At 40.2% G+C, this 14,032-nt stretch overlaps 1 protein-coding gene across 4 annotated transcripts in view; it reads right to left on the reverse strand.

Annotated features, from left to right (window-relative positions):
• PTPRM (protein tyrosine phosphatase receptor type M) overlaps positions 1-14,032 on the reverse strand; it is a 747,478-nt gene that overhangs the window by 411,395 nt on the left and 322,051 nt on the right. For all 4 annotated transcript variants that reach the window (XM_059894848.1, XM_059894849.1, XM_059894847.1 and 1 more), the window contains exon 6: positions 5,513-5,687. In XM_059894848.1, the coding sequence (XP_059750831.1) occupies positions 5,513-5,687 (175 nt within the window). The remainder of the gene's footprint in view (positions 1-5,512; positions 5,688-14,032) is intronic.

Genomic DNA, 14,032 nt, shown 5'->3' on the forward strand with positions numbered 1-14,032 from the left:
CTGTCTTTTCTCCATTGTATACTCTTGCCTCCTTTATCAAAGATAAAGTGACCATAAGTGCATGGGCGTATCTCTGGGCATCCTATCCTGTTCCATTGATCTATATTTCTGTTTTTGTGCCAGTACCACACTGTCTGGATTACTGTAACTTGTTACTTATAATAACTTGGTTATTTAGTAACGTATTGTTTATCCTCCATGTGTTTGTGTTTTTTACGTTTTTTTCCCCGTAATTGGTTTCTAATCTCATAGCATTGTGGTCAGAAAAGATGCTTGATATGATTTCAATTTTCTTAAATTTACCAAGGCTTGATTTGCGACCCAAGATGTGATCTATCCTGGAGAATGTTCCGTGCACACTTGAGAAGAAAGTGTAATCTGCTGTTTTCGAATGGAATATTTAATTAAATATCAATTAAATCTATATGGTCTATTGCGTCATTTAAAGCTTGTGTTTCCTTATTAATTTTCTATTTGGATGATCTGTCCATTGGTATAAGTGAGGTGTTAAAATCCTCCACTATTATTGCGTTACTGTCGATTTCCTCTTTTATAGCTGTTGGCAGTTGCCTTATGTATTGAGGTGTTCCTATGTTGGGTGCATATATATTTATAATTGTTATATCTTCTTCTTGGATTGACCCCTTGATCATTATATAGTGTCCTTCCTTGTCTCTTGTAACATTCTTTATTTTAAAGTCTATTTTATCTGATATAAGTATTGTTACTCCAGCTTTCTTTTGATTTCCATTTGCACGGAATATCTTTTTCTATCCCCTCACTGTCAGTCTGTATGGGTCCCTAGGTCTGAAGTGGGTCTCTTGTAGACAGCATATATATGGGTCTTGTTTTTGTATCCATTCAGTGAGCCTGTGTCATTTGGCTGGAGCATTTAATCCATTCACGTTTAAGGTAATTATCGATATGTATGTTCCTATGACCATTTTCTTAATTGTTTTGGGTTTGTTTTTGTAGGTCCTTTTCTTCTCTTGTGTTTCCCACTTAGAGAAGTTCCTTTAGCATTTGTTGTAGAGCTGGTTTGGTGATGCTGAACTCTCTTAGCTTTTGCTTCTCTGTAAAGCTTTTGATTTCTCCATCGAATCTGAATGAGATCCTTTCTGGGTAGAGTAATCTTCATTGTAGTTTCTTCCCGTTCATCACTTTAAATATGTCCTGCCACTCCCTTCTGGCTTGTAGAGTTTCTGCTGAGAAATCAGCCATTAACCTTATGGGAGTTCCCTTTTATGTTATTTGTCATTTTTCCCTTGCTGCTTTCAATAATTTTTCTTTGTCTTTAATTTTTGCCAATTTGATTATTATGTGTCTCGGCATGTTTCTCCTTGGGTTTATCCTGTATGGGACTCTCTGCGCTCCCTGGACTTGGGTGGCTATTTCCTTTCCCATGTTAGGGAAGTTTCCAACTATAATCTCTTCAGATATTTTCTCTGGTCCTTTCTCTCTCTCTTCTCCTTCTGGGACCCCTATAATGTGAATGTTTTTGCGTTTAATGTTGTCCCAGAGGTCTCTTAGGCTGTCTTCATTTCTTTTCATTATTTTTTCTTTACCTTGTTCCACAGCAGTGAATTCCACCATTTTGTCTTCCAGGTCACTTATCTGTTCTTCTGCCTCAGTTATTCTGCTATTGATTCCTTCTAGTGTATTCTTCATTTCAGTTACTGTATTGTTCATCTCTGTTTGTTTGTTCTTTAATTCTTCTAGGTCTTTGTTAAACATTTCTTGCATCTTCTCGATCTTCGCCTCCATTCTTTTTCCGAGCTCCTGGAGCATCTTCACTATCATTATTCTGAATTCTTTTTTTGGAAGGCTGCCTATCTCCACTTCATTTAGTTGTTTCTCTGGAGTTTTATCTTGTTCCTTCATCTGGTACATAGCCTTTTCATCTTGTCTATCTTTCTGTGAATGTGGTTTTTGTTCCACAGGCTGAAGGATTGTAGTTCTTTTTGCTTCTGCTGTCTGCCCTCTGGTGGATGAGGCTATCTAAGAGGCTTGTGCAGGTTTCCAGATGGGAGGGACTGGTGGTGAGTAGTGTTGGCTTTTGCTCTGGTGGGCAGAGCTCAGTAAAACTTTAATCCTCTTGTCTGCTGATGGGTGGGGCTGGGTTCCCTCCCTGTTGGTTGTTTGGCCTGAGGCAACACAACACTGGAGCCTACCTGGGCTCTTTGGTGGGGCTAATGGTAGACTCTGGGAGGGTCTCACGCCAAGGAGTACTTCCCAGAACTTCTGCTGCCAGCGTCCTTGTCCTCATGGTGAGACACAGCCACCCCCTGCCTCTGCAGGAGACCCTCCAACACTAGCAGGTAGGTCTGGTTCAGTCTCCCCTGGGGTCACTCCTCCTTCCCCTGGGTCCCGATGTGAACACTACTTTGTGTGTGCCCTCCAAGAGTGGAGTCTCTGTTTCTCCCAGTCCTGTCAAAGTCTTGCAATCAAATCCCGCTAGCCTTCAAAGTCTGATTCTCTAGGAATTCCTCCTCCCATTGCCAGACCCCCAGGTTCGGAAGCCTGACGTGGGGCTCAGAACCTTCAATCCAGTGGGTGGACTTCTGTGGTATAAGTGTTCTCCAGTTTGTGAATCACCCACCCAGCAGTTATGGGATTTGATTTTATTGTGATTGCGCCCCTCCTACCATCTCAGTGTGGCTTCTCCTTTGTTTTTGGATGTAGGGTATCTTTTTTGGTGAGTTCCAGTGTCTTCCTGTCGATGATTGTTCAGCAGTTAGTTGTGATTCAGGTGCTCTTGCATGAGGGAGTGAGAGCACGTCCTTCTACTCTGCCATCTTGAACCAATCTCAATATTTAAATTTTGAATAAATGTTCTCAAAGGGAAAGAAGAGAGGAACTCAATCTATACTAAGTGATAAAAAGCAATTTAAAATATTTAATCCAAGTGAAAGGGCATGATAAAAATAATTCTAAATGAAGCCAGCAAAGAAAGAATTTATATACCTATAGATACATATCATATACATATTTCTAATTGATACACATATATGAATTCCTAATATATGTCTCCTATAATTAAATATGATGTTGGCATATATGCATATATACATGAATTGTGGAGATTACATGAAACATTTTTATGTCTTTGATTACCAAAAGCAGTGGTAGACATAAAACAGACAAGAATTATAGTTTAAAATGACCTGGGCTTCATTTGTAGGCCAGCACCAAATTAGGGAATGACCTTAAGAAAGTTATAAACTCTTTGGACTTTAGTTTTTCCCATTTTGAAAAAATTAGCACTCTAAACACATGCATATAAAAAGTGTTCAATCACACAGGTGGTCTAAACATGCCATTATATATTTTAAAGTAATTGTGTCAACGCAATGCTTTATTTAATTAGTAGAATCCAGCATGTTATCTCATTTTGAAAAATCAACTACATGCAAAATATGGCTATAAAAATTATAAATGGAGGAAAAGTCAAACTCCAGATTTGAGCCATATCTGCAAGCCAACTGTCACCAGCTGTGGCAGGGTGCAGAGATGCAAAGGGTGCCCGGACATTTTATCAACATGACCCAAGATCCCTCCACGCTGTCGTAAGGCAGGAAAACGTGCGGCAGAAATGTGAGTAAGGACCCACTCAGCCTCTGTGCTTATGTGTGTTGTGGCAGACTAGAAATTTCTGACTTGCTTATAACTCCCAACAAATTAACTTTCCCACAGAGGCAATTTTTAAAGAGGTGACTAGATTTCTATCATACTGATTACAAAGCACCACGCCTCACCGGGCACGGGCACAGTGAAGCACCGTAGCAACCAGAAATCAGAAAACAGAACGCAGACACAAAGAACGGGACCAAGATGAAAATTAAGTAACAGTGATGACAGTAAAGAACTCAGCCGTGGCAACAGCGAGGCGGCTGCTCTGCTGGATTTGTTGGCAAATGGTGTCCATTTTCCACAAGGAAACCCCTCGCTTCCCCGAGAGCCTTCGGCAGGGGAGGGTGTGCACATCTATGCAGAGTTTTAGTTTTCTTACAGGTGAAACCTAAACTCGGAAACTGGCCAGACGGGCTACAGTTTCACTACAAACCCCAAATCACAGGGCTCTGGTGTGGCAAATTAGACCGTGTGAGCAGATATTGCAGGGTGTGCTTCCTGGCTTCCTTCCACAGAACATTAGCCACTGCTGCAGATAAACAGTGCTGGGGGGCAGGCTCTCCCCCAAGCCAGGCGTGACTAACGTTGGCAGGGCTGATTTCACAGAAGAAGCCATCTGCCCGGATCACCTATAGATTTTATGGCAGAGGCTCTGGTCCCAGAGATTCTGATTCAACATGGGTGTGTAGTGGTGGTAGAGAATAGGTGGGCAGGTATTTGTATCTGTATTTTGTTTTATTTGGAAAGGTGGTTCAGCCATGCATTCTCAGCTGAGGACCACTGATGGACTAGAATGGAGAACAAGAGCCACCCCATGCCCCATCACGGTCTGAACAGGTGCCGGCTGCCTACTAGGTCTCCTGTTCTAAGTGCCATTCACATACCTTTTGCATCCGGTCCTCCTGATGGCCCTTTAGGGTCGGTCACATTATTATGTCTATTTTAAACATGAGGAAACAGAAGCACCGAGAGGGTAAGCCATAGGACCACGCCCACACAGCTAGCTCTGGGGTTTGAACCCTGCAGTCTGTAAAACTGCCGACATAGAGAAATTTGCTGACAAAAGGAATAGTCCATCCAAAAGAGACCAATTTTATGCTCCCCATTTAATAAATGCAGGGGAGAACATGTAAAAAGCAGGTATCGTTCTCTTCCCCTAGGAGAAAGCAGCAATGGCTTGCTATAAGATATAAAAATGCCTCATGGTATATCTAAAAGTCCAAATTCTGTCTGGGACCAAAAACTGCCTTACCAGTTTAATACTATAAACTCCTAAGTCCATGCACACACAAAAAAACATCAAACCAGCCAAAGGAAATTTATCCCCCCCCTTTTTTTTACTCATCTCCCACCTTCCTGAATATAATGACTCAATTTTTCAGTCATGCAAAATACAGTAATAGAACCTAAGAGCAACATTATGAATGTTAACCCACTACTATCAACGTGGCTTGTATGATATGACGGCACATTTTTATACTGACACTGCTTCATTTTATTAACCACCCTGCTATCATAAACACCCTGGCTGGGGAATATTTGCATTTTAAGTGATTTTCTATCAGTAAAAAAATTTTATTCCTTAAACAAAAATTTATAGGGTTGTAATCTCTGTACACAGACTTGGCAGAAGAACTTGCCCAGAGCACATTCATTGCTTTGTATGCAACTGAACCAACACAAACAAAATACATTTTTCAAAACTATTGCTCATGTGCAAAATTTGTACTTAAAATGTAATCCATCCGTACAGCCTGTCACCAAACTACTGTTCAGAAACAGACGAGGATAAGTCTGAGCTTTCAACAAATCATGAACTCACAACCATCCCACATGTCTCTTTTAACAGACTATTTGGAGGTATAAAAATAACATTAAATACCTTTAACTACCAATTCTGCATAGTTGGATAGGCCAACTCCTCCATCGGTTCGAATCATGCAGCGGTATTTTCCAGCATCTCGTTTGGTTGTATTCACGACATTAAACGATGCTATGAATCGCCGGGAACTAGTCACCTTTATTTCCTTCAGAGGAGCGTCCCGTACATCAATGCCCTGTAAACGTGGGGATGGAGAGAGCAGAAAGAAACAATATCAGCTGTCACATGGAACCAGGAAGACATCTGAAGGCACAGAATGGATGTTACTGATGCTACTTCCTTACAGATCTTGGTTCCACGGTTTATTACCCATGGCAGTTGTTACAGGAAAACAGGTGCCCAGAAACTGAAATTCTGCCTCGACCAACACTTTCAGGATTTGAGGGATGCAAAATTAAGTGTGCAGAAATGTCTTTGGTTTTGCCCCTTTAATATGTTCATTATGTTATTCTGCCTCAACAGGAGGAGAGCAAAAAGCACATGGAAAAATTCCTCATTTTGCTCCCAAACTATCAACATTTAGTCTTTTTGTAATACTTAATCATTTTTTTTTTTATACTTGGCTAGGAAACAAAATTAATTCGCACACTACCCTATGACTGACCTCATTTTATACATGAACTGATAAACAACTTATCAAGAACTACATTAAAAATGTTAAGTAGGTATTAGCATAAGTTCTGAAGGACTAGTCTCAGCTTTAGAATTTTCTTCCTGGAGTTATCAAAACCAAGCAGAAGTAGGTGTTTAATATTACCTGACACTGAAATGCTAGGAGAGAAGTTCCTTTACACATCCCACAGCCCAGGACCACACAAAGCAGGTTCCAACACTGGAACAGTGTTGTCTTACACTATCCCGGAGACATTAAGTCCTTAGTTACGTACACTTGGAAATCCATTCTATGCTTCCCACAGTTTAAAGCCTCAAGAAAGACTATAGATTTCAGTCCTGTATATTTTTTTCTTACAATTATCAGGAAAGAGGCTATCTTTAACACGTTATTTGCAAGTATTAAGGAGAAAACAATGGGCAAAGATCTTAAGGCAAATGCACAACACCAAGTATTATGTCCAATTATTCACCCAGCAACCATGCTGGGTGCCATTCACGTGCTGTCACTGTGTTAGGACACTAGGCTCACAACAGTGGACAACAGAAAAGTGGCCTCAGTGTTCACAGTAGCGCTTCAGTTGCTGGGAAATATAGGCTTGAAATGATCACCAATGATGGCCAGGGCAGGTGGCTGGCAGAAATCACAATGAGGCCGTCTTTAGATATGGTGCCATTTTGAGGAAGTGACATTGGAGCTGAGATCTGAAGGGTAAGTAGGGGCTGCCAGGCAAAGGGGAGGGTGGAAGAAAAGGAGCGCTCCGGTCAGAGGAGAGAGAACAGGAGGCCCGGGATGGTTAGAAAGAGCCGAAAGCTTTGGAGGACATCAAGGCGGCCAGGGGAACTGGGGAGGTGGGCGCGCACCTGTGCATTCAGGGACTCGCAGACCGTATGAAAATGTTTTGTGTTTATAGGTATGAACACGCCAGGCTACCAATAATAAAACTCACCTGTAGAACTCAGTGATTTACATTATGCAAAGCCTTTTAGAAGCTTTTGCTGTGATATTTTGTCAGTATGTCCTAACGGACATGAGTTTGGGAGTAGACGGACCAGGGTGCCAAACCTAACGTCAGAGTGATTTATGCTCCTGGAGCCCCCCTTTCCTCATCTGTAAGGGGACAATACAACTCTCAGGGCAGTTGTGAGAATTTAAAGATATACATGCGCAAGGACACTTGCCTAATGACCAGGACCACAAGTCCCTGCCCGGATTCTGGACCAGCTGAGGGATGAGTTCAAGAAGAAAGGCGGACAGGCGGTCAAACACCTCGTTTAGTACCTGTGGACCTGGCCCTGCAGAATACGCAGAACGCGGCCGACGTGCGGTAACCATGGGCTTGCTAGAACTGAAGCACGGAATCAGACTCACCCACCCAGCCACGGGCCGCACTGCAAAACCACACACACCCCCGCCCGCCACGTGGGGTGCTGCTGGCAAACTCGCAGGGTGGAGGAAGGGCTGCTGTGGGGAGTGAGCTCCCAAAGGAGGGGCTGGGCCTGGCGTGCTCCCGCTTCCTGTCCGGCAGCCGCGTGCACAGAGACAAAGCATCCCGGTGCTGCGCCAGTACAGTTCCTGCCACAGCGAAGGAAACGTCGGGGACGCGGAAGAACAGTTCCCACCATCTTTAGTACTAGCTGTCAGAACAGTCTTGCTAATAGCTTAAACAGTCATAGATCTGAATGTGACATTAAATATATACCTTATATATCCTATGTGAGTCTTTTTTATTACTAAATCCTCTCAATTTGGTCTGACAAAGGGCACTGAGAAGTTAAACAAAACAAAACATCAATCCAGCATTATTAATTGATACAACAGGAGAAAGTATTTCTCTCTGTATTTCATACATTGTCTCCCATCCTCTCCCCCAAATAAATATAATAAATAATTAAATTCTACCACTAGGAGTAACCTCAGAGCTACTACTCTATAAAATTAAGTTTGTCTTTTTCAGACTGAAAAGAAAATCTAATCTCGTTTTGGGAAAAAAAAAAAAAAGAGCCCTGAAGAAAGGCATACTTCACATTTATAATTATTTGTTTTGTTTATTAACAATGACAAAAACAAAAGGGCTATCTACTTATTTATTTACTTACTTGTGGCACGAATCTTGTAAGAATATACTTCTTTAGTTGCCTTGTAATATTTGTCCTAATGAAATAAGCCTGTCTCAAAAGAATGTTAATTCAAAAGAATTTTAAAGTATGCCCTTATGGATCCCTTACAAGTATTCAAGGCTGTACTGAGGGCAGTCAAGTTTAAGAAAACTTCTGTGTTGGATTCATATATATGTTGAGAGGAGCTTTACTTCAGAGCTGTTGACTTCATGCCACAAATTTATCCTTTAAAATAAACAGCTTCAAACTAACAGCTTTACAGAACTCCAATGAGTCACATGAACTCTCAGGAATGGGACTTGTTTTTAAGCACATGTATTTAATCACACAGAAAGTTAGATTCAGCTTCTTCAAGAGAAACAGTATATAGAAAGGAGAAAACAAGTGCTAGCTAGCAATCACTTTAGCTTAGAATCCATATGCCATCATAAATCTTGCTTCAATCTGCAGGTGTTTTCTATTACATCATTCACATGTACGTGGATCCAAGCATTCATTCAACCCAAACTTAGTTAACATCTTTTATGAGGCAGGCACTCTACCTATACAGGGAGCATGGGGTTAAGAGAATCAGCCCTTACCTAACTGAATCCACAGTCTGGTTAGAAAAACAGACAGGTAAGGCATTAATTACACTACAGAGCAAGGAACTGCCTGACACAGTAAACCCAGGGAAAAGAGCCTCACGAGCGAGGGGGGTGAGGGTTGGCTTTCTAGAAAGCAAGACTTGAGGCCAGAACTGGGGATGCACAGGACTTTCTCGGGCAGTGAAGGAGGAAAAATGGAGCCAGTAAGTGAGAAGAGCTCTGTAAAAGTCAACAGCCAAGACAGCTGAACTGTGGGGCGGTAGGTTTATTCTATTCTGCTACAGCACAAAGTGCTCCTGGAATGGCAGGTGATGAGGCTGGAATGGTAGAGCCCACACCCAGGAATAGGACCTGTGGAGGGTTACAGTTTATCCTGATGCCAGGAACACAAGGATTTTTGGCAAAAGGGTGACATGAGCACATCTGTGGGTACAGTAATGGCCCAAAGCAAGGAGTGTGGGAGCCCAACTGATGTCAAGGAAACTGGCTGTATTTTCTGCAAAAATCATAGTAACACATGACAAAAGGAGGGATGAGAGACAGGAAGGGAGGGATTCTAAAGCTATTTAGGAAATATAATCTATAAAAGTGGGTTACCATATGATCCAGCAATCCCACTCCTGGGCATATACCTGGAGAAAACCAAAATTTGAAAAGATACATGCTCCCCAATGATCATAGCAGCATTATATACAATAGCCAGGACATGGAAGCAACCTAAATGTCCATCGACAGACGAATGGATAAAGAAGATGTGGTACATATATACAATGGAATACTACTCAGCCATAAAAAAAAGAATGAAATAATGCCATTTGCGGCAACATGGATGGACCTAGAGATTATCATACTAAGTGAAGCAAGTCAGACAGAGAAAGACAAATATCATATTATATCACTCATATGTGGAATCTAAAAAACAATACAAATGAACTTATTTATAAAACAGAAACAGACTCACAGACATAGAAAACAAACTTATGGTTACTAAAGGGGAAAGGTGGGGGGGAGGGATAAATTAGGAGGTTGGGATTAACATATACACACTACTATATATAAAATAGATAATCAACAAGGACCTACTTATAGCACCGGGAACTCTACTCAATACTCTGTAAAAACCTATACGGGAAAAGAATCTGAAAAAGAATGGATATATATATGTATGTATAACTGAATCACTTTGCTGTACACCTGAAACTAACACAACATTGTAAATCAACTATACCCCAATATAAAATAAAAATTAAATAAAAAAGAAAGAAATTTTTAAAAAGGGGGTTACACTGCAGTACCATCTTTCTCTTCTAGTAGATTATAAGTTCCTCAAGGTCATGAAACAGATGTATTCATTTTGTGGACATGGGTGCACAGGGAATAGAGCTCAATTAATATTTGCTGACTCTAGGAATCATAGTCTCGGTGGAAAAAAGTTCCATAGGTAGGAAAGAAATGTGAGATTGTTATATTAACAGACTTATACCTGATCCTTACAACTGGACAGCGAATCTTTATTTACAAGGGAGACCAACAGGGAAAACTAAAAGGATATTTTAGAGGATCTGTGTGCCCCTCGGTCAGCAACACTGCCCAGTCATTGTAATCGTAGTAGGCAAAATAGCGGCCCCCAAAGATGTCTACTCCCTGGTCACCAGAACCTGGGAGTTTGAAGATGAGATTAAAATAAGGATCTATGGTATAAATGGAGGTATTTTGTAAAATAACCTTGAAACTGTAATTTGACATGTGTTTGGTCAGGTTGTGTCACATTTAATTTGTTTTTTTTTCTATTTTTTTTTCATTTGAAAACTAAGTTAGCAATAATTAATTCAATAATTACCACATTCTGCCATTAAAGGATATATTAGCACCATCAAAAAATAATAATAAAAAAATAAGGATCTAGAGATGGGAGGATTATGCTAGGTTATCCAGGTGGGCCCAATGTAATGATAAGGTAGGAGAAGGTAGGAAGGTCAGATGCAGAAGGAGATGTGACCAGAGAAGCAAGTGCTTTGAAGACTGAGGAAGGGACCATGAGCCACGAAATGCAGGAAGCTTCTGGAAGCTGCAGAAACAAGGGACAGATCCTCCCCTACAGCTTCCAGAAGGAGCCAGCCCTGCCATCACCTTATTTCAGGACTTCTGACCTCCAGAACGGTGAGATAATGAAGCCACTAAGTTTGTGGTAACTTGTTACAGCAGCAATAGGACAGTAATACAATGAATATCAGGATATTGAAAACTCCTGTGCCTTTTCAGAGATGCACAATAGTCATGAATACTGATTTGTCAGAGTTACACAGCAAATCTTTAAGGCCAGTTTAGGTCTTATGGGCTAGCAACAGTTCTATTCAAAAGCCGTCACTGTAGCCAAAATAAAATAACAAAGTTGGAGGACTCACACTTCTCAACCTCAAAACTTACTACAAAGCTACTGTAATCAAAACACAGTGTGGTACTGGCATAAGGACAGACACAGACTAATGGAATAGGATAGAGAACCCAGAAATAGACCCTCACATCTCTGGTCAGTGGATTTTTGACATGGGTGCCAAGACCATTCAATGGGGAAATGATACTTTTTTCAACAAATGGTGCTGGTAAAACTGGACATCCATGTGCAAAACAATGAACTTGGACCCTTATCTTTCATTTTATACAAAAATTAAAACAAATGATCAAATACCTAAAATTAAGAGCTAAAAGTATAAATCTCTCAGAAGAAAACATAGGGGGAAATCTTCATGATCCTAGATTTGGAATTGATTTCTTAAATACAATGCCAAAATCACAGACAACAAAAGAAAAAATAGGTAAACTTGACTTCATCAAAATAAAAACTTTTGTGCATCAAAGGACACTATCAAGAGAGTAAAAATACAACCAACAGAATGGAAGAAAATATTTACAAATAATTTATCTCATAAGGGATTAATATCCTGAATACATAAAGAAGTTCTACAACTCAGCAAAACAACAGCAACAAAAACCAAACAATCCAATTTTAAAATGGGCAAAGGACTTAAATAGACATTTTCCCCAAAGAAGATACAGAAATAATACAGACCAATAAGCACATGAAAAGATGCTCAACATCATTAGCCATTAGGGAAATGCAAATCAAGACCACAATGATATCACTTCATACCCAGCAGAATGGCCATTATACCAAAAAAAAAAAAAGAAAGAAAGAAAGAAAAAAGAAAAGAAAAAGAAAAAGAACAAGCGTTGGCAAGGTTTAGTTTATTTTTTGTTACAGATCATTTTAATTTAAATAAAATTTGAAATAGTGGTTTTATATGTATATGATCTCTTCATTTAAATTTCCTGTGATATCTGTAGAATTTTTCATAGCATTAGATAATTTCAAAAACATGCTTTTTAATGTTTTCCACTATATGGCTGTAGCCATTATTTATATAAGTAGTTCTCTATTGCTACACATTTAAATTATTTATATTCGTCACTATTATAAATGATCTTAGGACAATCCCTATTTCCTAAAATTATTAGGTCAAAAGGGAATAAAAATTTTAACTTTTTTTTTTTTTGGATGAATAACCTAAAAATCTCTATAGAGTTATTATGTATTTATAAGAATTGTGTTGTTTGGACTTCCCTGGTGGCACAGTGGTTAAGAATCCGCCTGCCAATGCAGGGGACATGGGTTCAAGCCCTGGTCCAGGGAGATCCCACGTGCCGTGGAGCAACTAAGCCCGTGTGCCACGACTACTGAGCCCGTGTGCCCCAACTGCTGAGGCCCGCATGCCTAGAGCCCATGCTCCACAAAAAGAGAAGCCACCGCAATAAGAAGCCCGCACACCACAACAAAGAGTAGCCTCTGCTCGCTGCAACTAGAGAAAGCCCGCACGCAGCAACGAAGACCCAACGCAGCCAAAAAATAAATAAATAAATAAATAAGTAAATAAAACCTTCCTTTAAAAAAAAAATTGTGTTTTTTAATGGGAATTCAAATGGCTCCTAAAATCAAGTTATTTTCCAACTCCTTTTAAATACTACAAACAGATCAAACAGGACAGGGCATTGGCCTAAACCACTGACCTTTTCTTATTAATATTTCCAATACAATAGGGGAAAAATAAGCTTATCTTGGGTAAAAGATCAAATATTCAGAAGAATATTTATATTTCTGTGGTACTACATGCCTTTTATGGTACAAATTCATTTATTCTCTCACTCGATAGCACTTTTAAATTAAAATAAATCCCATTTTTAATATTTTGAAGAATGATAAATTCCCTACAATACTATGAGATGCTAACTCTGACCTCTTTCCATCAGGCAAGGATGCTCCTTGAGACTCACATCTTCAGTATCCATAACTGGATATTCCCCAAAATGGAAAATACAAACCAAACTAAGTAAGATTAAGTGTGCTTAACATAATTTAACTGAAGAGCATGTAGCACTCCTAAAATATATATTTAGAATTAGGGACACATGGCAATATTTAAATATCTATAAGATTAATTACTCAGATTGACGCATCTCATTTAAATTTGTGGCATCACCAGGAATTTCATGCAAGTTGAAAATCCCACTTGGAAAACGTGAGCAGAATAGCTGCCTGAAGACTGTCGACCACTGAGGCCACACGTAAGGGGAATGAGATGAGCAGAGAAACAAACCAGGAAAGTCTGTGGAAGGTGCGGCGGAGAGGCAGGGAGACAGAGAGAACAAAAGGAAGAGGAAGAAGTGAGACCCGCAGAGAAAGAAGGGGCGATGCCAGTGCCAGATGGAAAGTGACAGGACAGGAGAGGAGGGGGCGCCCCAAGGAAAGGACCGAAGATCATGGGGACAGGAACGGGGGGAGGATTAAAACGAGAACAGATCACGTGCCCAAATGCCAGAGAAAGAATCGCTTCTGAGGGCCATATTCATTCTTTCCCTTTGAAATCCTGGCATTCACACTTTAATCCTGGTCTTGTTTCCTGAGGCTGAATACATTCATCAGGTCCAACAGCACCTGTCGGTTCTGTATTAGTCCAGTTCTCAGATCATGTGCGTCAAGATGATTGGTTTAAGAAGATGTGTCATATATATACAATGGAATATTACTCAGCCATAGGAAAAGTGAAATAATGCCATCTGCAGCAACACGGATGGACCTAGAGATTATCGTACTAAGTGAAGTGAGTCAGACAGAGAAAGACAAATATCATATGATATCACTTAT

This window comes from Balaenoptera ricei, chromosome 14 (assembly GCF_028023285.1).
Source record: "Balaenoptera ricei isolate mBalRic1 chromosome 14, mBalRic1.hap2, whole genome shotgun sequence".
NCBI lineage: Eukaryota > Metazoa > Chordata > Mammalia > Artiodactyla > Balaenopteridae > Balaenoptera > Balaenoptera ricei.